The sequence below is a fragment of the Astatotilapia calliptera genome, chromosome 5 (genome assembly GCF_900246225.1).
Source record: "Astatotilapia calliptera chromosome 5, fAstCal1.2, whole genome shotgun sequence".
NCBI classification, from domain to species: Eukaryota; Metazoa; Chordata; class Actinopteri; order Cichliformes; family Cichlidae; genus Astatotilapia; species Astatotilapia calliptera.
Window position 1 is genome coordinate 10,348,618 of NC_039306.1, and position 25,191 is coordinate 10,373,808.

General features: G+C 40.1%; 1 protein-coding gene and 1 non-coding gene across 6 annotated transcripts in view; both read right to left on the reverse strand.

Annotated features, from left to right (window-relative positions):
- arhgef10la (Rho guanine nucleotide exchange factor (GEF) 10-like a) overlaps positions 1-25,191 on the reverse strand; it is a 115,916-nt gene extending 90,725 nt beyond the window's left edge. For 2 of the 5 annotated variants that reach the window (XM_026167152.1, XM_026167150.1), the window contains exons 1-3: positions 24,790-25,191; positions 11,944-12,234; positions 6,821-6,848 (exon numbers count right to left, since the gene is read on the reverse strand). In XM_026167152.1, coding sequence (XP_026022937.1) covers positions 6,821-6,848; positions 11,944-12,229 — 314 coding nt within the window. In that variant the 5' untranslated portion in view covers positions 12,230-12,234; positions 24,790-25,191. Of the gene's footprint in view, positions 1-6,820; positions 6,849-10,730; positions 10,835-10,865; positions 11,924-11,943; positions 12,235-24,789 lie in introns of those variants that run through there. The other 3 variants (XM_026167151.1, XM_026167153.1, XM_026167154.1) reach the window with 3 other exon arrangements.
- Positions 10,265-10,336, reverse strand: trnap-agg (transfer RNA proline (anticodon AGG)). The gene has a single exon. It is a non-coding gene; the product is annotated as a tRNA-Pro (tRNA).

Below are 25,191 nucleotides of genomic sequence, written 5' to 3' on the forward strand. Positions count from 1 at the left end.
CTGATAATATGACAGGATCCAGCATGTAGGAGAATCTCATCTACACTAATTAAATTGTCTCTCAGCTAAACACCTCAGCAACACTTGCAATGCCAGTACCAGCAGCAGCAGCTACTCAAGGTGATGGGCAACTGGTAGACAAATGAGACGTGCCAGAAGAATGTTGTCCATGGGAACTGCTGGGGAGGTAGCCTCGCAAGCTTGAAATACACTGTTGGCATTCAACAATCTTGCAAACTGTTATCTTTCACTGCGGGAGCATGCAGAGCGCATACAATGATCAAAGCTAGCAGGAAGGCGTTTGTACCATCTGCGATTTTTGGACTATGGAAAGGTAAGATTAACTGAGTTTTTGTAATGGAAGCATTGCTTGATGGAATTTTAAATGCACTCCTCTTTGATGATATATATATATATATATAAATATATATATATAAATATATAAATAAATAATGCAGCTGGATAGCGTAGTGGTTAGACTACACGCCTTTGGAACCCAGGATTGCAAGTTCGATTCCTGCCTGGGGCGTCTGTATCCAGTAAGGGTCCTAAGGCTAGACCCCCTATGCTAAGCGAGCCTACCGCAGACATGAGCGAGACAGATAAATATGAAGGCATGCCGGCTCGGATGTCGCCCGGATCAACAAGGTCCGCGTCACACCAGGCAAGACCCCAGGTGCAGGCTGTGTAAAGATGCCCCAGAGACAATCCAGCACATAACAGCAGGGTGCAAGATGCTAGCAGGCAACCAACCGGACATAGTGGTGGTAGACAAACAGAAGAAGACGGCCGTAGTGATCGATGTAGCGGTTCCGAATGACAGCAATATCAGGAAGAAGGAACACGAGAAGCTGGAGAAATACCAAGGGCTCAGAGAAGAGCTCGAGAGGATGTGAAGGGAATGGTGGTCCCCGTGGTAATCGGAGCACTAGGTGCGGTGACTCCCAAGCTAGGCGAGTGGTTCCAGCAGATCCCGGGAATAACATCGGAGATCTCTGTCCAGAAGAGCGCAGTCCTGGGAACAGCTAAGATACTGCGCAGGACCCTCAAGCTCCCAGGCCTCTGGTAGAGGACCCGAGCTTGAAGGATAAACCGCCCGCAGGGGCGTGCTGGGTGTTTTTATTTATATATATATATATATATATATATAAATAAAACGTCAGTTGTCGTTTGTGCCATGTTTCCCTGTTGCACAATAAGCGCCTGCCCCATAGGTGGAAGCAGATACGCCTTGCCAACATGTTGTATTACAGCTACTGATAATACCGTTTGGTTTTACAGTGGTGTCTAGTTCTGCAAAGTATTACTCTGATGCATTGTCTATGATGTGGCATCATTCATCTCAATCTGAAGGACAAAAAGGATCTCCTCCCACATGAAAACAAAAAAGAGCTATTTCTCATCACATTTCTTGCAATGAACTGATCTCTTGTCATTAAAATTACTTGTGTGGGAAAAGAGCAGAGTCAGAACAATAGTGATACACAGATTGCCTCCCTGACTGTGTGCATTCATGTCAAGTATGAGTAATTTGAGCAGGGTAGCAATCGATCCAGGAATATTTCTGCGCACCCCCGTCACAACTTATCTCTGCCTATAAGCCCTAGTGAGTCATATAGCTTAAGGAGAGAAAGAGGAATGATTTTCCAATGCAAATGACATCGCCTGGGGCAGAGCACAGCCTAAAGTGGAAGCTGCTTGAATGCAAATACTGCATTTCCATCTGTTTCCATTCTCTTTACCAACAGCACCAGAGCAGTGCAATATGCCAAATCTCTGCCCGTTTTAGCCCCTCGATCTCTCCTGATCATCTCAGATAGAGCTAAAAGGAAAAGTGACCCTTTGGAATTATCAGAATTTCTCTGGTGATTGCTCATAATATGTGTGGTAGAAAGGACCCAAAGCACACAGTGTTATAGACACGTGAATGACTTTATTTACAATTTGCTTCCTGCTCATAAGGCTTTTCAGCCACCTCTTTCTGTGCAGCACACCTTCCCCCTGGTCTCGGCATCCTACTAAGGGAAGGCGTGGCCATGCGATGGAAAACCTCCCCTGACACCACACATCCCGCCATTGCCCCGCCATTGCCCCCCCATTGCCCAACTTAGGCCGGGGAGCTATCTGGCCTAGCCTACTCTCCATACCAATGTGCTCAAAAGGGTCCTCCACTAATGGCAAAGGGCGCAAAGGTTTTTTTTGGTATGGCCAGTCAGTTGACCAGCTCACATCCCAGGCTGGACACGCACCATCGATGCAGATCCCCCCAAATGCACGGGCAGTAATTTGGGCCATAATTCATTCCAGAGTATTGTCATATCCCATAATCCCTTCCACTGGGTTATAATGAGCCGCCTGGAGATTCATTTCGCAGCAGCTCTTAGGCGCCAACAGCTGGGTGTGTTCCTCTTCTGTGCGAGTGTCACGACTCACTCGCTAAAGCCTATCTTTAATCAATACAAAATGCGGGTAGGTCAGCGCTGCATCAGGGCACACCGTGTGACCATCAATTCTTATCACTTGGTGAAAGGCTGAGCGTAAGGTGTCATCACGATGCTGTTCAAGTGGAAAATCTCCCATGGAGTGAATTACCGGAGCCGGCGGGGCCCTGTCATCTCCTTCTCACCAGAGTAAGTGTCCGACGACCCCCACGTCACCGCTGAGTGCAGCGCAGACACTACACGCCACTAAACGTTGTGAACACATCCCCAGCTGAACCACAAACCACACCCCGCCACAGTGATCTGAATGATCTTCATCTAAGTCAATGTGTCCAAACATAATTTAAAGAACAAACAATAAACAGTAGCACTTTTAGTGTTTTTATTAAGCACACTGAGGCTACATCCACACGTACACGGGTATTTTTGAAAACTGAGATTTTCTGTTTTCGTTTTAAAAAATAATCCCGTCCACACTTAAAGGCAGAAATGAAGGAAAACACGGCTATGAACATGCCAAAGCAGCAGGTGGCGATATATTCCTAACCATGCAGAAATGTTGGCCAATCAGAAGTCTAGAAGCCTCGGTGGGAAAAAGTAAACAAAGCTGGGGCATAAAAGCAGAACCGAGTCGTATGTGTGGAGGGACAGTAACTGTGTGTGTATATGTAAGCATTTAAACACTGCAGAGAGTACAATTAACAGTATTGTAGAAATTCATTTGACCGAAACAATAACGTGGCGCACAGTGTGACGTCAAAAAATGCGCACACCTTTGACGCTGTGTTTTCTGCGTTTTTCTCGTCCACACGTAAATGTAAAAAACTGAGTTTTCAAAAATATCCACCCTGGCCGGAGTTTTTAAAAATCTCCGTTTTCAGTGACCAAAAACGCCGTTTACGTGTGGACGAAAGGTGCAAACGCATAGAAAAATCTACTACTTATCCTGAACCTTTTCCAAATTGCACACTGTGTTAATGCCAAGCTTTTCTGTACAGCAATGACAGACTCCAATTAGACTGCACTGCAAGTCTTGAGTTCATGGCTTCTCATTATATTTATATACTAGTTTGCTTTGAATGTTTTTACAGAATCATCTTTGTTTCTTTTTCGTTCACAGCAACACCAACAGAGGGAAACACAAGGTGAGAGTTCTTCAAACAAAGTGGCTGTGAAAAATAAATGCGTTCTTCATGGTAGATTAGACACGTTGCTTTCCAAGGGCAAATGTGTAAAGTTCCCCGCAAAGTTGCAAAAGGGAAAAAAAGGTGAAGGCAAAAAACTTCTGTGGGAAAAACAACAAAAAGTGAAAAAGGAAAGTTATTCGGTAAGGTTAAGGCTCTGTGTGCATAAAACAGATGCATGCAGACACGTTGTCATGGTATCTTTTGTGCTAATCTTTTCACTGCTGGGGTTCCGTGTCATCCGTTTAATGAAAACTATCTGTCAAGTGTTAAAATGTGAAGTCAGAGGTAAATGCTGGTATCAAACACTGACATGCACATAAAACTCAGGAGAGAAGTGCTGCTTTGAGCCTAATAGCTGTAACGAGCTGATGTGCTGTCATAGCAGTGCTAAAAAAAAAAACACATATTTCTACAATAACATTCGCAAAGTAATTTTGGCAATATTATTCTAAAACTGCTGACAGATTTAGTGGATGTGCTGACAGTCTTAACACCTTGATTGTGGAAAGTGCTATTGATAGCTTTTCTTTAAAAGGCAGACTATTGACTAAACCAAACTGGAAATGTGCACTCAGCACAAATCTTCCTGAATGAGAAATTGCCAAGACCTCGCTGTGACTTTATCGCACACACACAGGCACGCAAGCACACACGTATATAATCATTTATGAGCTCACATATGCACACAGCAGAAATGTACACAAACAGACACGCTCACACCTGTGTACAAACACAGGCAACTTCTCTCAGCACAGGAAAGTCGACAGGAATCCAAACTATCAGCAGAGGTTTCTGAACACACTTCCTAGAAGCACAGGTGGGAGACCTCATGGTTTCCATCAAGCAAGCACAGAGGGTAGAGAGAAATTATTCTGATGAGATCTCAAACCAAAGGGGGTTTTTTGGTCTTTTTTTGTAGTTTTAATGTTTTTTTCATAGACAGAACTAAAAACAATAGAACTGCACACAAGGTCAGTGTGTAAAAGATAGTACAAAAAGCAGTATAAGCTACAAAGCTAAGAAGAACAAAAAACAGCTAAATTTTCCAGCACAATCCCCAGATATTTGATCGGAGCACCAGGGAATTCAGAGGCCAAGTCAATACCTAAATCTATTCCGAAACTATTTTTGTAGTAGAGTAAGAGCTATAATTCTGCCGAAGCACGACACTGATAAATAAAATCTAAATCAATGCTAAGACAAAGTATACTGCCCATAGCGTGCCTCTGCAGCCTTTTTTAAATAGTGTGTCCTGCTGCCACATAGACAGTCAACCACACGGTGTAACAGCAAACGTGACTCATCAGACCACGTCTACTTCCATTCACTCACATGCCTATTAAAGCACTTTCAACATAGGAGATGGGGTCAGTGTGGGCTCTTTGACCAGTCTGTCGCTACATATATCCACACACAGCAATCTTTCCTGTGTTCTGACACCTTTCTATCACTGACATTGTACAGCTTTTTTCTTAAATGTGTGCCAGAATATCTCTCCTGTGGGACTGAAACACACGGGTCAGTTTTTGCTCTACACTTGAGTCGTGAATCCTGAGTGATTATAGGTAGATAGAACTGTCCTTTTTTAAAGCAAACATACCACTTAGAATCTAGGATAATCTACCTCTTGATAAGTTCAGCTGTAACTATATAACCAGTGTAAGTCAAGTGTTTGTATATTGCGGCTAATTTCAGTGTTCACTTTATTTTCATTATTATTGACTGGCGCAATGGATTTTACCTTTGGGGATTTAATAGGATGACTGCCTTTCAAGCTTACGGTGAGTTCAAACACACCATGAGCTGAAATATGCTTTGGAGAAACTCTAATTCTGCCCGTTAGTGTCTGGGTTTCTGTTCTGTAAGTGACTTTGACTGCTGACCTCCCCGTGGAGAGCAGGAGGCAAAAAGACAGTTTCCTTAGTGGAATCAATAAACTATCAAATCATCATTTACTATGCAGACGCCTCACAGCAAATCATCTTAACTGCATGAAAGATGATTTCTGACTGCATCAATATCAAGGTCATTTCATGCACCTTCTCAGGAATGGATATTTTGTCTGCTGTTCATTTTACATTTCCAATGATTCAGAGTCAGGTACTGGATTATCATATATTCATGGATGTAGAAAGTTTCATTCGTGAATGTCAAATATTATATGTAATATTTCCAAAAGCACAACAAAAATAAGTAAAATGTACTCCCCGTGGAAGAGAACCACGCAGTTAGTATTATGCGCCAAGTTATGCCGTGATCTGCCTCCTAATGTCCCTGTACACCCACACAAGCATATTCAGCTATTCTGGCTGATTAGACCACTCCTCAGGTTGGAGGCAGTCAGACTTCTGCTTGGAATTATGTGAGGACTCTGTGTACAGATATGAGTACATGGAGTCCTCCCCCACAACTCAGAGCAAAGCTAACAGGCGAGGGAGGGAGCTGTCATTTATAGTCATACACGCCCACACAGTTCTAAGAAGTCTAATCAGCAACAACACCAACAACAAAAAAAAATGGAATGAACTTGTGGGCGTTCCATATGTGCAGGGCTTTAACAGGTACCACAACACTTATACAATGAAGAATAATGGAATTCAATTTGTTCTACTCAAAGCAATAACAAAAACAAACACACGGGTCTTCGCAGAAACGCTGTCCCCGTTTTTGTAATCGACATGCACCTCACTGTCAGTACATGCATACATTTAGACTTGCTTCATTTCCACTAGGGAGACATTTGCAAAGGATAATGGAGAGAAACCAGGTCTAGTCTTTACTATGTAAAGTGTGCTAAGTTGATATATGTTATGATTTGGTGCTATATGAAGAAAACTAAATTGCATTGCAAAAAAGACTTGCAAAATTTACATTACTACATTAGGAATTCTAGATGAGGCTAATCCTAATATACTGTATGCATCATTGTGAGTCAGGCAATCCAGTGATTTCCCTCTAGAACTGTATCAGCAGAAGCACTTCATACTTGACATCACCTCGTCATTATCTGTGACATGTCATCTGGCATCTAAATGTTATAACGTCACAGTATCTCCCACTCAATGTCGTGTTTGGATGAAGTGCAAGCATGACATTATCGCAGGCGTAATGACATAATAGTAATGAGTTTACTTTCTCCACCACCCTTTAGTGATTTTCCCCATGGTCTGATCATAATCAAAGGCAACTTACCAGTTGGGTGACTCAGTAACTGGAACATCTGTCAAAAAGAGCAAAACAGCAAGCATGAGGCAAATTATTCCGAAGAAAATGAAGCACTACGTACAAACTTTAAAATGAAACTTTACCACGTGATAAAAAGACATTTTGTGACTCTGGTGTATTTATTATTTATTTACTACTCGTATGCAGAAATTTTCATAAACTAAATTTGTGTTTAGAATTTAAATAAAATCATGAGTGTTACTAAAAGTGAAGCAATATGTGTATAAACCACAGCTAAAAGTGATTTGCATGATTGTAATGTATTCTGATGGCATACGTTCTGTACAAAAAAAAAAAAAAAAGGTGCCCTTAATCAAAGGCTACAATCAATCTACTTTGGCACCTTTCACAAAAGCTTGAGTCATCCAAGTGAGGGAAGAATCTACATTTTAGCTGCTCTCAGCTCTCGATTACATAAGACCTCCACTACACACTGTTATCGACACTCAGAATTCCCCTACGCATCTCACAGCCCACTTAACGGATTACCACACATACTTGCTAAAAAAGCTTTTTAATTAAGGACTAATCACTCCACTTTGTCCAACAGAACTTCTCCAAGACCTAAATCTCCCTCTTTATCTGAGCATGTAATTACCAGGGCCTATTTGGCAACATTAGCCAGGTAGTAAATATCAGGGTTCATACGCCTTTTTCAGGATCAAATTCAAGCTTTTTAAGCACTTTCAAGGTCCCTTTTCAAACTTTTCCAGCACCGGCCTCAGTGTGAGCTTGAAGACATTTATAGTGTTTAAGTAGTTTAATGTGTAGGTGCTGATGATAAACACATTTTGAATGAAAGCCGGGGAACTCTGGTACTTAGCACAGAAACAAATGACTTGTCTTTGTGACCATATGGATCGGTCCCTCATATTACCATTATTTCACCCAAAGGCACAAGGTTAATACTCAAAAAAGCTGTACACACAAATATAAACAGTACTTGGTGACAACTTTGCTTTTAGCCTTTAACCCTCTGGGGTCCAGGGTATAACTGGATGTTTTTGACTACTTTTGATTTGGCCTCTATATTTCACCTGTTCATCTTGCCAATCTGTTATTTTCTCATTTTGACAAACTGTATCAGCACAATTTATCTAAATTCAGACAAAATTTTAAATACGAGTAGAAAGTGATATTTTTGACTGTAAAAACCACAAGCATGTTTAACGAATCATTTTCATAACTTGTAATGCAAATACAAATTGTACATTTTTAAAAAAATATGCACAGTTTTGCAAACAACAAAGTTATATGGTACTATTTACCTAAAAATGCAGCCAAGGCTCAGACGTTTTTTTATATAACCATTTAAAAGTATGTACAGAACAATCAGGTGTTCTGCATCAAATAAGAAGGCACACAAATTATTTATGCAACTCCAAAAAAAAGTTTGTGTCCACTATAAAACAGATGAGAACAGCGCAGGGATAAACCTGCAGGTCTGACAGCAAGTGTGTCACTCAGCATTTACACTGCAATCTGCCTTTGGTGGCTTTTTTGCAGCAACTGTGACATTCACTGTGACATTCACACTAACTACACAAGGCAACACACTAACTTGAGACTACAAACACATTAAAACAGCAGCCTACAGGTATGTTAGCGCACAGATCACCGACTGGCCGAGGCAGGGGCGGGATCACACGTTGAAACAGACACAAGGCAGCCCAGGCGGGGAAATTTTTCTTTTACATTTTGCGACTCATTTTATTTCTCTGTCTGGTAAGAAAACTATTCAATCAGATAGTTATTTGTGGTGAATGAAATACAGTTACACTTTCAAGCACCACATCTGAAATTCAAGCACTTTTCAAACCTTGAAAATACAACATTAAATACACCATTAAAATTCAAGCATTTTAAGCACACGCACAAACCCTGAAATATAAATGTATAGCGCTTTTCTAGTCCCTAAGGACCCCAAAGCACTTTACACTACATTCAGTCATTCACCCATTCATTCACACACTGGTGATGGCAAGCTACATTGTAGCCACAGCTGCCCTGGGGCGCACTGACAGAGGCGAGGCTGCCGGACACTGGCGTCACAGGGCCCTCTGACCACCACCAGTAGGCAAACATGGGGTTAGTATCTTGCCCAAGGATATTTGGCATGCAGCCAGGAGGCAGCCTGGGATCGAACCACCGACCTTCTGATTAGCGGCTGACCTGCTCTGCCACCTGAGCTACAACCACCCCCATACTTATATCTACATAAGTTCATCCAATTAGTTAACTCTGCTCTCTAACGCCTGTCTGCTTCGGGCAACAATTAAATCCTTTTAAGGAGAGATTAAATCCACAAGCAACTGGTTGAAGTCACTGAGACTCTGCCTCGCTACAGAAAACAGATTAGATCACATTAAGTGATGAAAAATCACATTTACATCTCAGCTTACCTGAGATGAGCTATTAGGCAGTGGCATAGTAGGTGCAGTTCACCGTTATGCCCAGGGGCAGTTTAATGGAAGTTGCGTAATATAACACAGGGCTGGAGCTTGTGGGTTTCACAGGTGAAAAATATCAAAACAGTAACCTTCACTTTTGTCGATAAGAAAGCTCCATTTTATTCCATTTGTACTTTCAGTGTACTTTTAATAGAGTTTTGTAACCAGAATAGGTATCATTTTGATGACTTGAAACGCCTGTACAGCCAACCACACAGTCATTTTCACTTATACTGCTGACTTTATTCTATTTCATACTTCTACCTCACTACATTTGACAGACATTTATTTGCTTTTTAGACCAAAAGACAGGAGGATGTAAAACTTTGAATGCAAAGCTTTGGATGCTTATTAAAAACATTTTTATAAATTATACAGTATTTCCACATCTGGAAATTTTTACATGAGTAATTATAATCCATCCACCCATCCATTCATTCTCTTCTGCTTATCTAATTCAGGGTCATGGAGGGTCATGTGCCTACCCCAGCTGTATTGTAGTACTAAGAAAACATAACAATGAAAACAGACTAAGTACTATTATGAAGGTGGTAAATCTATGATGTAGGTTACACAGTCATCGTGTTTGCAAAAGATTCTTGGGAGAAGCCAGGAGGAGAAACACCCAGCCTCAGGGAGCAGATATTACACCAGATGCCCATCCCGAGGAAGGGAAAAAAAAGTCTGTGCCAAATCACACATGTGATTCATGTCCTGTCATAACCCCTTGGGAAACAAAGGGGCAGCTGAAAGTACCTACCGACTCTGTGTAATTCACTGAAGTCCTTAACGTCAATAATGGCAAAACAGCAAACATGAGGCAAATTATTAAAGAAAATGAAGCAGGTATGTACAGAAATAGAACTGTAAGATAAATATGCACAAATAACCACTGCATGCTGAAAGAGAAGCTCTCTTTCCTATACTGGTGAATTTTACTAATAAAAATGAAACATACCTAGGGCTCGTCCGGGATTTGAACCCGGGACCTCTCGCACCCTAAGCGAGAATCATACCCCTAGACCAACGAGCCACGTCTATTACGCTGCTGCTCAGGCTAGAGGTGTTCAGAGAGTGTTCTGGGTGTCACGTTAGCTGTTTTCGGGACACAATGCATAAAAAAGTAGCTATACGTCTAAGAAAAAGCATTGCGCATCTCTTACCGCGACAGTCTTTTACTACCTTAAAAGCCGATGACCGCTAACTGCTGTCCATGAACAAGTTTATGCGGCTACCCAGTACTGAGTTTGAGTAACGTCATATCTAAATATGCCAGCTAGTTTCGTCAATAATTTCAGGACATGGATTGGATTACTATTTTTTGTCGATGCCTACACGAGTAAATTACTTATTTTAGATATTTCTGTTCATATCCGTTTGTTTACCTGTGTCCATTTTAGAGGCTGTACAAGAAAGGCTAGCCTTACCGCGTGCCCAATAAAGCTGTTGATGCAGGGTTGTACATAGATGAAAAGACAGTTCGCAAAAAGCAAAAAACAAGGAATATAACTTCCGTAAAGAGCAAGTTAACAGCTACCCACACGATCGCCGCCCGAAGTTACCTTGCGGTAGCTCGTTGCTGTGAATGCAATCATATACAGTTATTATGCAAAGGTAGATTGTGTCTGCAGGCTGCTGTTGCTCTGTGACAAGCGTCGGCATGTTGGCTGGCGGTTTGTTAATATTTGAGGAGTGCCAAACATGCGGCCGGAGGCCACAACTTGGGTCCACTTTGGATGGCTAGCATTACGTTTTAATAAAATTAATATCTTCATCTTTTGTGCTGCTGCCAGCATTGCTGTGCAGGTGTGAGAATGTCTGGAAAATTATAAGTAATTCTAGATCTAGACAAGTTGTTTGAAGCACAAAGACTGTAATTGTCAGTTTTTGTGCCTCTCCACTGTGAAGCTTACATTGTACCGCATGGCAGTAGGCTCTCAGGCTGTTCATCATCTGTTTTGTAAATGGAAACTGCCTTAAATCAGAAGATAATTTTACAGGAAATAGCCTAATACTTTCTGATGCCTGGGGAATTTTTAAGAAAGCTGAGCAAGAGCGGCCTTTCACTTGGTTTTTTAATAAAATCCTCTTCTTAAATAAAAAAAAAATGTAAGGAAAAAAGGCATTTCTGAAGGTTATTTTTCTTAATATATGGTATTGCACAATCATTTCAATTGAGACCGACTTGGACTGTATGTAGTCCATCAGCCAAAGTGAGTATGAAATCCCATGGTTTTATCTGTTTGATGTGTGGCTTTGATATGTTTGATAGAGTTAAGTTTTGTAGTGGAAGATAAAAATGTGAGTAAATGGGTGGTCTTAAAAGGATTTCAAAGGGACTATCTGTTTCAGTTCAAATGTAAAATTGGCAAATCCCTTGACATTTAAAAATATCTAAAAAATAAATAAATAAATAAATAAATAAATAGCACATCTGTTTACTATAAATAACTGTTTGAAGAAGCTGACTTTTCTCCTTAAAATATAATAACGATAATCACACAGCCCCCAGTGTACACATCAGATTAGCCAATTATTTATGCTGTTTTGTAGAATGTATTTATTATTTTACAAAATACATAACTAAGAAGCCACATGACCATTTGCCTGATACCCCTTTTACTTCTGGACACTAGTTACCTGTGGTAGAAACTGAAACTGGATCGTTGGTGGCAACGCCGTCTGGTCCAGCAGAAGGTGAAGTTGTAGTTGTGCTGTCAGTAAATGTTTGTGAGACGCTGCCTGATGTCACGTTGTCTTCATGCTTTGATGCGTGGACAGGTTTGACACAGTCTGTGACCGTCTTACTGTCTTCCTGAAGTTTATCCTCATCTGTACTGTCATCAAACTCAAACTCTTCTCCTTGCTCCTCGTCATCATCCTCTCCATCCTCTTTTAGCAGTTGCTGAGACACCACAGTAGACATAATCGCTGAAAAAGAGTGAAACGTCTAGTGTAAATGGTTTTGTTTATAGCATTTTCATAACAGATAATAACTTAGAGAACAAAACAAGAAAAAGTATCGTGTCCACGTAATCAAAAAAAGACCTCAGCATTGAAAAAGATAAGGTTACTTGACGCACTGAATGACAGGGTGATAATACACTCCAAGTAGAAAGCAGAGAAAAGGTGGTGGTTATATCATCCCAAGTCTAATAATAAGCTGCTCCATCAAAAAACATTGTGCAGACATTAAGTATGTTGTTTTAACTCTCATCACTGCAATTTTAATACCAGGATCAAGGCAAAAAGGTAAATAAGCTCGAAGACTGGAATGTCGTCTTAACTTTGCAAACATACCAAAGCTGCTTAAGAGACACAAAGAAGTAGGAGATAAAGATCTCTGTTGTACTAAACAACACCAAACTGGAAAAAATGAACTTTTAACCTTGCAGTGTGTTCAGAACAAAAGGATGAACACTGGACTTTTTGTTTTGGACATAAGATTCGTGTACACTTTTTTAAATACTAAGGAAATGAAGTCATTCACACAACAGATAACTGTTTTATGAATGCATAGAGAACACTGTAAGAAGAAGCTGAATTCATCTTGTCTTCTCAATAAATACATTATGATTTTAGAATCTTTCATACTGGTACACATAATAAAGGCCATTTCATTGTGATTTCACAATCGCACTTTCAAAATTCTGTTTTATTTTGTTGTTTTATAATTTCTATGGCACACATTCCCACAAGGCACTAAATTGCTCCAATTATTAAATATGTTGTACTTACTCCATTTCGGCCCATTTTAGTGCACCACGGCTGAACCCAGCATCTGCTTTGCATTTCGATTAGCACCAAACTGCTTCCAGTGCTGGAACATTGTTGGGATTAGGGGGGGCAGTTTGTCAGACTGCTTTGGGAAAATGACAGCTAAACACGGGATGCACGGGAACACAGCCATGAAACATGTTGCTTGAGGATTGTAAAAATCATTGTGAGCAATTTTGTTTGACCTGGATACAAGGATAATGTCTGTTATGGCTCTCATTAGCTTTTACTGCATGCTGACAGCTCAATTTGGATGATGTTTATTTGTGCTGTGCTTCTGGTTTAGTGATGGCTTTCAATCCTAAAGCAAATGTGTTTGAAGAGTAGGTTCATTAGTTTTCATTGTAATCTTAAAACACCAATAACATACCAACGTGAACACTAGAGTGTTATTTTGTTCTTTCTTCTGTCCATTTTCCTTTTCGGGTAATTAAAATAACACAAAATAACTGAATGTGTTTTTAAGTTGGTGTTTTATTATAGTTCACTCTTTGCATTGCTGCTAAAAAAAAAAAGGAAAAACATTGCTTCTGGGAACACAGGATATTCTGCAGAGGAAGGCCGTAGACTAACTTAAGAAGCTATCGTGTTGATTCATCTGACTTACCTCATGTTAGATAAAGTTAAGCATGCATTTTTGTAGAGATTGGAAATGGTGATTTTGGAAGTGTTTTTTAAGGAACACAAGGACTGATTCAAGTCCCCAAAACTTAACAATAGTTTTAGGAAAATGTTGGAATATTGCTAACATTTGTGGGTATTTAAATTAACATAAAACAGAACAATTTAATAGAGAGCACAAGCCTTTCCTCAGAAACTGGTTCTCTGCTTGTTAACAACTGCATGCCAACACAGCCTTTGACCTCTTTCACAACCTCTGTACCACATACACAGTTTCTCCATTCGGCCCACTCCCTGGTCAACTCAACAATGACTCTTTTGTGGATGAAAAAACTTCTGTTCTGTCCTCCAAAAGCATTGTTTCTACATTCGTCACTGCAGTGAGGTACTGATTAATTCACTAGACATTTGGATCATGGCTGTGTAGCCTATGGCTGTGTAGCCTATGGCTGTATCTCTTTGTAAAAGAAAGGAGGATTTTTTTAAGGAAAGAAGTAGCAGGAATGCATGAATGTTTCAACGGGGTTTGTGCAATATCACAGTATTGCATTATGCTGGTGTATTTAGAAATCCCTTTTAAAAACATTTTTTTTAAAAGACCCTCCTCGTTCTACTAAATTGATACTGGATTCCATGACCTGTATTAAGGTCACGCAATGTACATTCCTACATGAAAATGCCATCCGAGGGATGGTGGTGGAAAATTTAACCGAGCCTAGCTACCTGTTGAAATGTGAGACTGTGAGAATTAAAGTGTACCTAATAAAATTGGGGGGGTATTCTGAGTGATAAAGGTGAGCTAGCCAACACAGATACTGCTTTGTGGACTGTTTTAGAAAGCTGCGACTAAAGAGAGTAAAACCTCACAGGGAGAGAGAAAGGAGACTTACACTGATAGTGTCACTTACATTCACACATGTACACTCGACCACTTCTGGGCGTTACACACAAATACAAAAAAATGCAAGCAGAAAAAGAACATTATAAAACCACATCAGGAACCATTATGCAACCACACACATTTTCTCAAGGTGCAGAAGTCAGCTAATAAACGCACCACACACTGGAACAGTTGGGGTCACTGACTGTCAGCAAAGAATCTCTTCAACACTTTTCCGTTTGTTTGACAATTTTTAAGTGAGATCATGCTTTAAAGCTACGGCTTCATGAGCTGATGAATGACCTCTTATGAGAGGTACTTCCCAAAGTTTGAATTGCATACACTCATGTGCTCCGAAATCAGTGTCTTCCTAAGTTAAGCTAAGTGATAGCACTGAGCTACTATTACCCAAATAATGAACATGAGCTGGGTTGTTACTGCAATAACTTATCAGCAATGGTGTTTAACTTTTTCTTTATGAAACTGAATGTCTTAGTATTATTTACAGTTGAAAAAGTATGTCAGCAGAATTCAGCTGAGTGGTCAACAGTGACCCTTTTGGAAAGGCTTGGACAGACCCCCCCCCCATTATACTTTTCAGTATTCATGTTTATAGCTATAATGGGGGAGGGGAACTGTTGGGGTACAGTGCCAGTCATTGACTGTAGCACCTGATAACATAATTAGTTTAATAGGGCTGTGCGATATGACCAAAATCTCATATCCCGATATAAGAATTCTATCGTCCAATAACGATATAAATCACAAAAATGTAAAATTTTCTGTAAATTCTGTGAATCTCGGGCAGCTCGTCTTGCGGGAATGAAACTACACATTTTTAGACATAAGTTGTAAAGGCCGCCGTTTTCTTTGTGAGTATTTATTACACGGCGTGCTGCGGGGAAAAGCCTGTTCTAACGTTTGAGTCTAAGGTTTATTTTTTAGCACCTGGCGGCTCTTTTTTTAATTCTCATCCGTAAATAATCTGCTCTTTCACGTGATTCCGTTTATTTTGAAAAGTCTCAACAGGATCTTGAGCTTTATTGTGAAAGGTTTATGTGGAACATAAACAAGCGGACACGCGATGGTGTTACCGTCGTGGTTGCTAACCACAACGCATAAAAACAGGCGCTTGTCCATCCCTAGTGTGGTTATATAAAATATAACAGAAAGAGAACTTTAAGAAATTAATATAGCCACTACAGTGACCATCAAAACGATGAAAAAAATATTGCCGTAAACATTTTATTTTGCGACACCACGAAACAAACGATAGCTAAAATGAAACGATAGATGTTTTTATATCATCATCCGATATATATCATTATAACAGCCCTATAGTTTAACATAGTAGCCTATCTGGTGTCAGCTAGCCAAGTAGAAAAGTTCAATCATTTAGTCTGCCCACTGTTCATACCTTTCCTTTATACTGGTTCATTTTATTTATGTATGTATGTATGTATGTATGTATGTATGTATGTATGTATGTATGTATGTATGTATGTATGTATGTATGTATGTATGTATGTATTTATTTATTTATTTATTTATTTAGGTGAATGTAAATTTCACCATCTTTATCATACACATGCCAGACTGAAATGTCAGTAGGGTAAAAATATAAAATAGTGAAAAAATAAACATCAGCCAAGCTTAACACTAAGTTCACTGGAAAGTTTCTGCTGTTGTGCTTCCACAGATGAAAGCCTTACTGGATGGAGAATCATTCTCATTTCTTCACTATAGACTTGGTCTGAGCCAACACATGAATGACAATGGAAATATTGATGTTTATGAATTAATTCAAGACAACAGGATAGCTGGTGGTTTAAACAAAGGTTCTGCTTGTGAATACTAATAGAAAACCGCAACTCAGAATCTTTAACTTGAAGTAGCCCCCTCAGAATTAAAATGACAGGTATTCTGAGCAAACTTTCTTTGAAAGAAAGCATTTGGACAAGCCATCAAAAAGATTCAAGCTTAGAAAAATAAAGAGCCCCAGGAGTGGTTCTGTGTGAAAGCTATTCTTGTGGGGAAAATGAGATACATCACAGAATAGAGATGAAACCAACTCCTACACACCCTGTCCCTGACCTACATAGGGCTCTGAAAACTCCCTCACTGTGCACCAAATGTGGTAATGAGAGGAGGGATGTATGTGTACAGGGAAAGTGCAAAATGCGTCTTTTTTAGGCTGTGCCAGGACACACATTTACAGAGTACCTTGTAGCTGAAACCTTGTCGTACTTTAAATGTGGCAGTTGTTGGATTTGCATATTTAGTATTGTTCTCGTCTGCATTTTATTTCCATTCAAAGTGTGCTGTCTTTGATTACTGAGTGAAATCTTGTGGGTCCCTGGCATCCAATTTGTGCTCCACGATTCCATCTCATCTCTCTATTGCAGTTTACTTAACAGCTTAACAAAGCAGTAAGGGTGCATAATTTTCTTTAAAAATTAAATTAAATCACAGAGTTTAAAGTTAGAAGACAAAAAACAACTGCTGGGCTTCATATTTAGTACTAGACCAAATACAGATAAACCTCACAGCCAACAGTCAGTGGCTGACTATGTTGTACATATCTATAGACAAAAGCAAAGAACAGCAGCTGGTGATGACTGAATAAACAGCATTGGAAAGATCCAACAGAGAGTCACTGAGAGCACCACTACTTTAGGGTTTTCCTTTACAGAAAGTGGCACACAAACACTCAGCAGACAATGAGAGACTAGCAGACCATTGACAGGAACAAACAGTGCCAGGCAGAGATGATTCTGCCGCTGGCATTCCTTCCTTCTTCATCTTTTCTTCAGCATCCCGGTAGACTTCCTATCAGGAGATATAAATGTGACTTGGCCAATTTAGTAACTGCAAACAGTTCTTTGAGAACAAACGGAATATGTCTTTCTTTGGCTGTCAAAAGGTGTAACAATTTGAGTGGGAGGCTGTTCACAGACATTTGTGGATTTCATGGATTTGCTTACACATAGACTTGCCCTACCAAAGACTTTGAACCCAGAAGATAAGCCTTATTGGTTTATACTTTATGAATGATCACGAGAGATTCACAAGGCGCCTGTGCCAAAGGCCAGGTGTAATACAATAACACACTGTAAGCACAATATGATAAGAGGGCTATCTTTACAGATTTTTGATCGTTTATTCCTACTTTCTCCCAGATCTGCTGTCATGTTTTCACTGTTCAGACATATGGGGATGTATTATTCATTCAAGAACCATTTTGGCCTTCATATGCCCTCTGCTGTACAGAGATTTGGTTGTAATGTCAGCTCACAACAGCACATTTGCTGGTGATGTCACATTAATCAAGGAAACAAAACAGTAGGACTAACTGTGACTTCCCCATATCCCATTTGTTTACACAGCACAATAGTGGGCAAGACAAGTGTGTCCCTTACTGTTCAAATGCTGAAGAATATCCTGATCCATGAAGTAGTTTTTTTTTTAACCAAAACATAAAGTATGTTAAGTATAAAATATCTGCAAAAATGTGTAAGACTGACTGACTGCTGTACCTGCATAGGCTTGAAATGGATTGTTGATTAATTCAAACTAGCCCAAATTACTGTAGTATCTATGTTAATTCCCTTCTCTTATTTTCACCTGTTCTTTTGCAAAACCATTACTGATGATTTTATGTGTAATCTGGGTGTCTCTATATGCCTTGATTTACCTGTGAGGTTAATAATACGTCACTAGTTGGAGGATTTGACAGAAACATATGTAGGAAAGGTTAAGTTCAATAAGTCCTGCAGTCAGCTATTAGAAGTGAATGAAAGCAATTACTCAAAGGTCTAGAGGAACATTTTAATCAATATGGTGTTATTCACCTTACAATACAATTTGTTAGAAAACAAAGGCCCAAAGACATTGCCTGTATCAAATGTTGATATATTTCCTCCGTATACATGCTATAAAAAAAAGGAATTTCATCCAAGATTTGTGTAAGCACGACCTTAAACAGGTCATTCACACTCAAAAACCCTCCAGTGTGGTTGAATTAAATCAATTCTGTAAAGAAGAGTGGGCCAAAATTCCTCTGCAGTGATGTGAAAGACTCATGGTCAGTTATTGCTAACACTTAATTGCAAGGGTGCGGCACGCACATGATCCGAAGATTCAAAAAAGAAGAAAAAAAGTATGTGTATGGTGCGCGTGGTGGGTCTGTCAAACGATAGTTATGGTCAGCGCTAGCGGTCCAAGTGGAGGAGCAGAGGAGTTTGCGGTATTCAAGCAGCCCTTTCCTGCCCAATCCGACCGGGCCAAAGTTATTACAAAAGCTTTTGGGGTGTTTAGCTGTAGACGGGAAGCCGTATTCCGTTGTGCGAAACACGGGGTTTAAACTATGATTAACGCGCTTGAGCCACGCTACGCGTCCACTTTAGTGGCAAGATCATTCCAAGCATGTATGAGCAGGAAAAGTTTAAAGTTATGGCTGAACTGTCCCAGGCATCTTCTGTTGCCCAACTACAAATGGGTGGATCTCCAGGGCAACGGAAAGCTACGTGACCGTGACAGCTCATTATGTCACAGCGGAGTGCGATATAATGAGCGGTATGTATTGTTGTAGGGTCCACCTTACAATATAAAGCGCCTTGAGGCGACTGTTGTTGTAATTTGACACTGTATAAATAAAATAGATGCAAAGCCCTATATTGTACAGTCATTTTTTTAATATAATTTCGTGGAATAAGTATTGAGTTTAATGTTTTTAACAGGCAAAAAAATACTTCACTAAGTAAATGTTACATTTTTGTCTTTTTTTGTTGATCCGAAAATTGATCCAATCAGTGACTTAAAACCGTGAGCCGATCAGAACCGTGAGAGTTCTGATCAGTTGCACCACTAATAGCTTTTCTCCCATAGTAAATGAAATCAGTGTTTATAAACTGGGTTTTGTATTATCTTTGTTTATGCTTGTCTAAAAGTTTGTTTGATGATCTGAAGCATGTAAGTATGACAAATATGCAAAAACTAATAAGAAACCAGGAAGAAGGTTTTTTGCATTTTAGATTCAATGTCTCCAATGTCTATAATAATATAATGCATATAATCATCAAAAAAGACACGCCTGAAAGATCATAACATTTATCACAAGTGTTTCTAAATATCAAAGTTGTCTGATACATAAGGGGGAATTCTCCAGTAACATCAAATACTCAAAAAAAATCCCTGTGTGAAGTGCTATTATGAGCTTGTATGATGTATGCTGTAAGTGTTTTATTGATTTGTTCTTTGTGCACATTAAAGATAGTACAGACTAATGCTGGAGCATCCAAATGTAGCGGGAATAATTCCCTGTTGCCAATAAAAACTCTTCAGTGGTTTTCCTCTGAGTTCCAAGTAGATGTCAGTCTCTTCTATCTGATCTTGCTCCAGGCTAGAGCGTAACAATAAAAACAGCAACTGGGACCACAGAACAACAACAGTAACTACACTTAGTTAAATCTAAAATGTCTTATGTAAACAATCTCAGACAATTCAGTTTTTGATATGTGCAGCGACTTTCTTAGATTTCTGCAGTCTGCTGTTGCCTTTAGCATTAGATTTGACATTGTGTTTGTTTGATGTTTGCTATTGTGCACTTTAAAGTAACAAGGCAAACTGTCATTGTCAGTGACAAACAGGGGTGGCTGCTCTTTTGATGTGCCAATCAAATCAGAGATCACATATGAAAATGTGCTCCCAAATGAAAGAATGTCTTTGGTTTTCTTACGAAATCTCAAGAAGTTGTTTTAATAATAGTGCAATTAACACACAGCTACAGGTACCTTGGTGTTCATCTGAACAATAGACTGGACTGGACTCATAACTCAGACGCCCTCTACAGGAAAGGGCAGAGCAGGCTGTACCTGCTGCGGAGACTCAGGTCGTTTGGAGTGGAGGGCCCACTCCTGAAGACCTTCTATGACTCTGTTGTGGCTTCTGCTATCTTTTATGGTGTGGTCTGCTGGGGCGGCAGCATCTCTGCCGGGGACAGGAAGAGACTGAACAGGCTGATCCGAAGGGCCAGCTCTGTTCTAGGATGCCCTCTGGACCCAGTGGAGGTGGTGAGTGACAGGAGAACGGCGGCTAAGCTGTCATCACTGTTAGACAACATCTCCCACCCCATGCAGCAGACTGTGACAGCACTGAGCAGCTCCTTCAGTGGGAGACTGCGGCACCCACGGTGTGGGACGGAGAGATTTCGCAGGTCTTTCCTCCCCACTGCTGTCAGACTCCACAACAAAGACTTTAACTGATCTAACACACACATCCACACATGTGCAATAACACTAAGTGCAATAATCTTTTCTGGCATCGTTGTATTTTTACTCAGTTGTATATAGCATTTGTATTCTATTTTTATCTTATTGTATATTTTATTCTACTGTATATAGTATTCTGTACAGTTGTGTACTGTATTTATTCTTATTGTATTCTAATTTTTGCACTGTCCACTTCCTGCTGTGACAAAACAAATTTCCCACGTGTGGGACTAATAAAGGTTATCTTATCTTATCTTAAACCTTCCTGCAATTCCATTAAACATGTAATTTAATTGAAATCTTAGTTTCATTAGATCTGACAGAAAGAGACTAGTCAATACTACAGAGGTCAGGGTGCCCTAATCTTTAGTTCCTAGCGTTTCTTACGTTCCAAAATTAGATCTCTATACTTCCATAACTTAGCAGTTATGTGCAGAAACAACATAGAAGATTTTTTAAAAAGTGTAAATAGTGAGATGCTGAAGATGAAAATAGTTTATGGGGTGAAAAGAATAGGTGCATACCTCTGTTTGGAACAAGACACCAAGTTAATTATTTTACTCAGATTTGATGTTTTGGCTTTTTTGTCAGTACCGTCAGCAGTTCCAAATACACGAGAACATATAGCATAGTTCACAGAGTACATAAAGAGACTTCAAAGTACCACCACATTGCTGCTGAATTGCTAAATTAAAGAACACAGTTGTTTTCGCACAATTACATCAGTCAAATCAAGTTTTAAAAAAATCTATTTTCCAGTTCAGCTCACCGATTGAGCAGGCGACCATATGCCATATGGCTGAAATGCAGCATGGGTTCAAGTCTTACCCACGGCCCTTTGTTGCTCATCTTCCCCTGCTCTCGCCTCCTTTCCTGTCTACTCTACACTCCAAATAAATGCAAAACTCCCCCCTTAAAAAAAATCCACTTTGAAACCAAAGGGGAAAAAGGCGATCCTTAAAACCCCAGATCCTGTATGAGAAATTATATTTCTGACTGAAACTACTAATCAGAAATTCCAAGATTGTCAGGGTCAGACCCTGAAAACCCTACCTTAATTTAACCAACACTGGTTGTTTGTTAATGCTTTATGTCAAAGCTTTTTAAACTTCACATTTCCTTTCATAGTTCCTGAAGCAAAAACAAGATAAAAAGATATTCCCACACTAAGAGAACTTTTGAGTGAGTGCCAGCATTATCTTTGTTTTGACACTTACTGTGACCGATGAAGGTTAGTATATCAAAAGATGACAATTAATAAACATATTCAATTTCACTGAATTTCAAACAAATGTTTCCTTATGGCTCAAAAGTTTAATTTCACCTCTATTCTATACTATTTATATGATGCCAAATCATAATAATAGTTGCCTCGAGGCACTTAATAAAGCAAGGTAAAGACACTTCAATAACACAGAAAAAGCCACAACAATTAAAGGATCCCCTATTAACAAACACTTGGTGACAGTGAGAAGGAAAAACTCCTTTTTAACATGAAGTAACCTTTGGCAGAACCAGCCACAGGGAGGGACAGCTATCTGGTTGGGGCTGAGGGGAGGAAGACTGGACAAAACCCAGACTGTGGAAGTGAGCCTGAGTTTAACAACTAATGATTAAATGCATAAACACAGAGTTATGCAGCTCAAAGTAACAGGGCAAACTTTCATTGTCAGAGTGTATAAACACAGAAAGTGAAAAGAGGTGAACGAAGAACAAACACTCAGGGCATCATGGGAAGCTGCCAACAGCCTGAGCCAATTGCGGCATAACTAAGGAAGGATTCAGGGTCACCTGATCCAACTACGGTTAGGTCTATAAATATTTGGGCAGAGACAACTTTTTTTTATAATTTTGGTTCTGTACATTATCACAATGAATTTTAAATTAAACAACTCAAGACATAGTTGAAATGCAGACTTTCAGCTTTAATTTAGAGGGTTGAACAAAAAGATTGCATAAAAATATAAGCAACTAAAGCATTATAAACACAACACCTTCATTTCAGGGGCTCAAAGGTAGTTGGACAAATTTGCTGTCTATTTGTAAGCCTTTCTGTCCAAAGTTTAGGCTCCAACAAGAGAAATGGATGCTCATTAAGATCAGATGACTGACTTGGCCATTTAAGAATATTCCACTTGTTTGCTTCAATAAACTCCTGGGTTCCTTTGGCTGTATGTTTTGGGTAATTGTCCATCTATATAATGAAACACCACCCAATCATTTTGACTGCATATTTCTGGAGTTTAGTGTTGTTCCCTTGGTTGGCTGTTGTAAAGAGATTTCTCTTCATCATGGAAATGATTCTGCGATCTTCCACCACTGCTGTCTTCCGTGGACGTTTGGGTCTTTTTGCATTGCTGAGTACACCCGTGCTTGCTTTCTTTCTTAGGATGTACAAAACTGTAGATTTTGCCTCTCCTAATATTGTAGCAGTTTCTCAGATAGGTTTTTTTCTGTTTCTGTTTTTCTGTCCGTTAGCAGCTTCAGAAAAGCTTGTTTAACCCGCACAGAGAGCTACTTTGACCGCATGTTGTCTGTTTACAGCAAAATCTTCTAGATGCAAGTGCCACACCTCAAATCAACTCCAGGCTCTTTATTTGTTCAATTGACAATGACATAATGAAGGAATTGCCTGCACCTGCCCATGAAATTGCCTTTTGCAAAAATAGTCAGTTTAGAATCACTAACTAACCTACTAAACATGTTGTTGGCAATTACGCTAATGAAGGCTAATGAATTTTGTTAAGTTGACTTGGCTATAGAATTTGTTATCAAAAAGAGCTAACAGGAAATAAGATAAGACATGTTTGGGTAACATGACATTAGTGTGACTACAAAATACTTCAGATAAGCTTCTACATCCAAACAGTTCTGAATGTGTTCTACTAGTTAATTATCTAATTCTTGACTACATCCCAAGGGAATGTAGTCAGTGTGCGATACAGTACACCGGTAAACATTTGGGAGGCGTGTACCCACTATCAAATGGCTTATTGTTAAGTTCAGTCTGAAGGCCTTACATGTGTACACTGTGTGAGTGCATGTGTGCAAGTTTCATGGGAGAATGTTTGGCAAAATGAAGAGGGTGTCCACTGATAGTAACGTCTTTGTGGTAGTTTAAAGACATGCATGAATGGATTTCTAATGTCTGTTGGAAGTGCTGGACTGTGACTAAGGAGAAAAAAGATCGGATACAGTGAGCCCATAGAGTTTCTTTAAAAAAAATGCCTTGGACATCCGGCCAGTGAAGCAGAAACAGAGCCCTAGCACAAAATGCAAATTAGTTGGTCAGAGGTCCCTTAGGCCCCCCAACTGCAACCCTCCACCCTCCTGTGTCCCCTTTCTATTCTGCTGAGAGTATAGAGGCAGTGTGAAATCCATCCCAGAAGGGGCCATTGTACGCCGGGAAGCAACCGTCAAACTGGAATGGTTTAGGCCGGGATCAGGCCTCTTTTTTATAGCTGAAGGCACTGGAGAAAAACCCCAGCTAGTAGGTGTTTTGGATCTAGGTTGAGCCACCAATCCCTCTCTCATCCTTCCTGGTGTCTGTCTCTGAAAATGCTATCATAACAAGGCCTCATCCTCTGTATCCCTGCTGGCTATTTGAGGCAGGCTCAGGTTTAATCGTCCATGATGGTGTGTACTCTGCCAAAGGGCCACACAGGTATCTACCATTCCCATCCTTTGCTCTTCTCCTCCACATTGTCCATTCAGCTGCCCTTCTAAGTGCCGGACTGAGAGACAGAGAGGCACAAACCAGCACACCCACCCCCAACTCCACTCCATCAATAGCCCTCTTGGACAAAGCTGCTGTCTTTGCAACATGCTAACCATGCTGAGAGTGGGGAGTGAGAAGGAGAAGAGACAGAATAAAAGGATAAAAAAAATAAGACAAGGAAAGGGAGAACCTATTTGGAACACAACAAATATGCCTCTCACCTCCTTGTCCTCAGTAGTGTGTCCTCCGAGAAGCTTCAGGCACTCCCTGATGACCCTTTAATCCTGGTAGCCTCCCATAAACTCTCAGCTTTTACCACAGCTCCAGTTCCAGCACACTCATCTTTATAGTCTCCTGTGAGGGCTGCAAGTGGCTGAACACAGATTGGAAACCTCCTGTCCTGTTTACTTTCCCACAACTTCTCCCCTGCACCGTGTGTACAGTTCTAGATGAGGTAACCTTCTTTGCTCCCTCCCCTTTTTCGCTGCCTCTCTTGGCTGCCTGGTTCGGTTCCTCCCTCTGTCTCCCCTCTCTTTTTTATTGCCCCCACCCGCCACCCCTCAGCTCATCCAGTTTCATTTTGTCCTTTCTTTGGTTTTTCTCCCTCCTCCCACTCTCCAGAC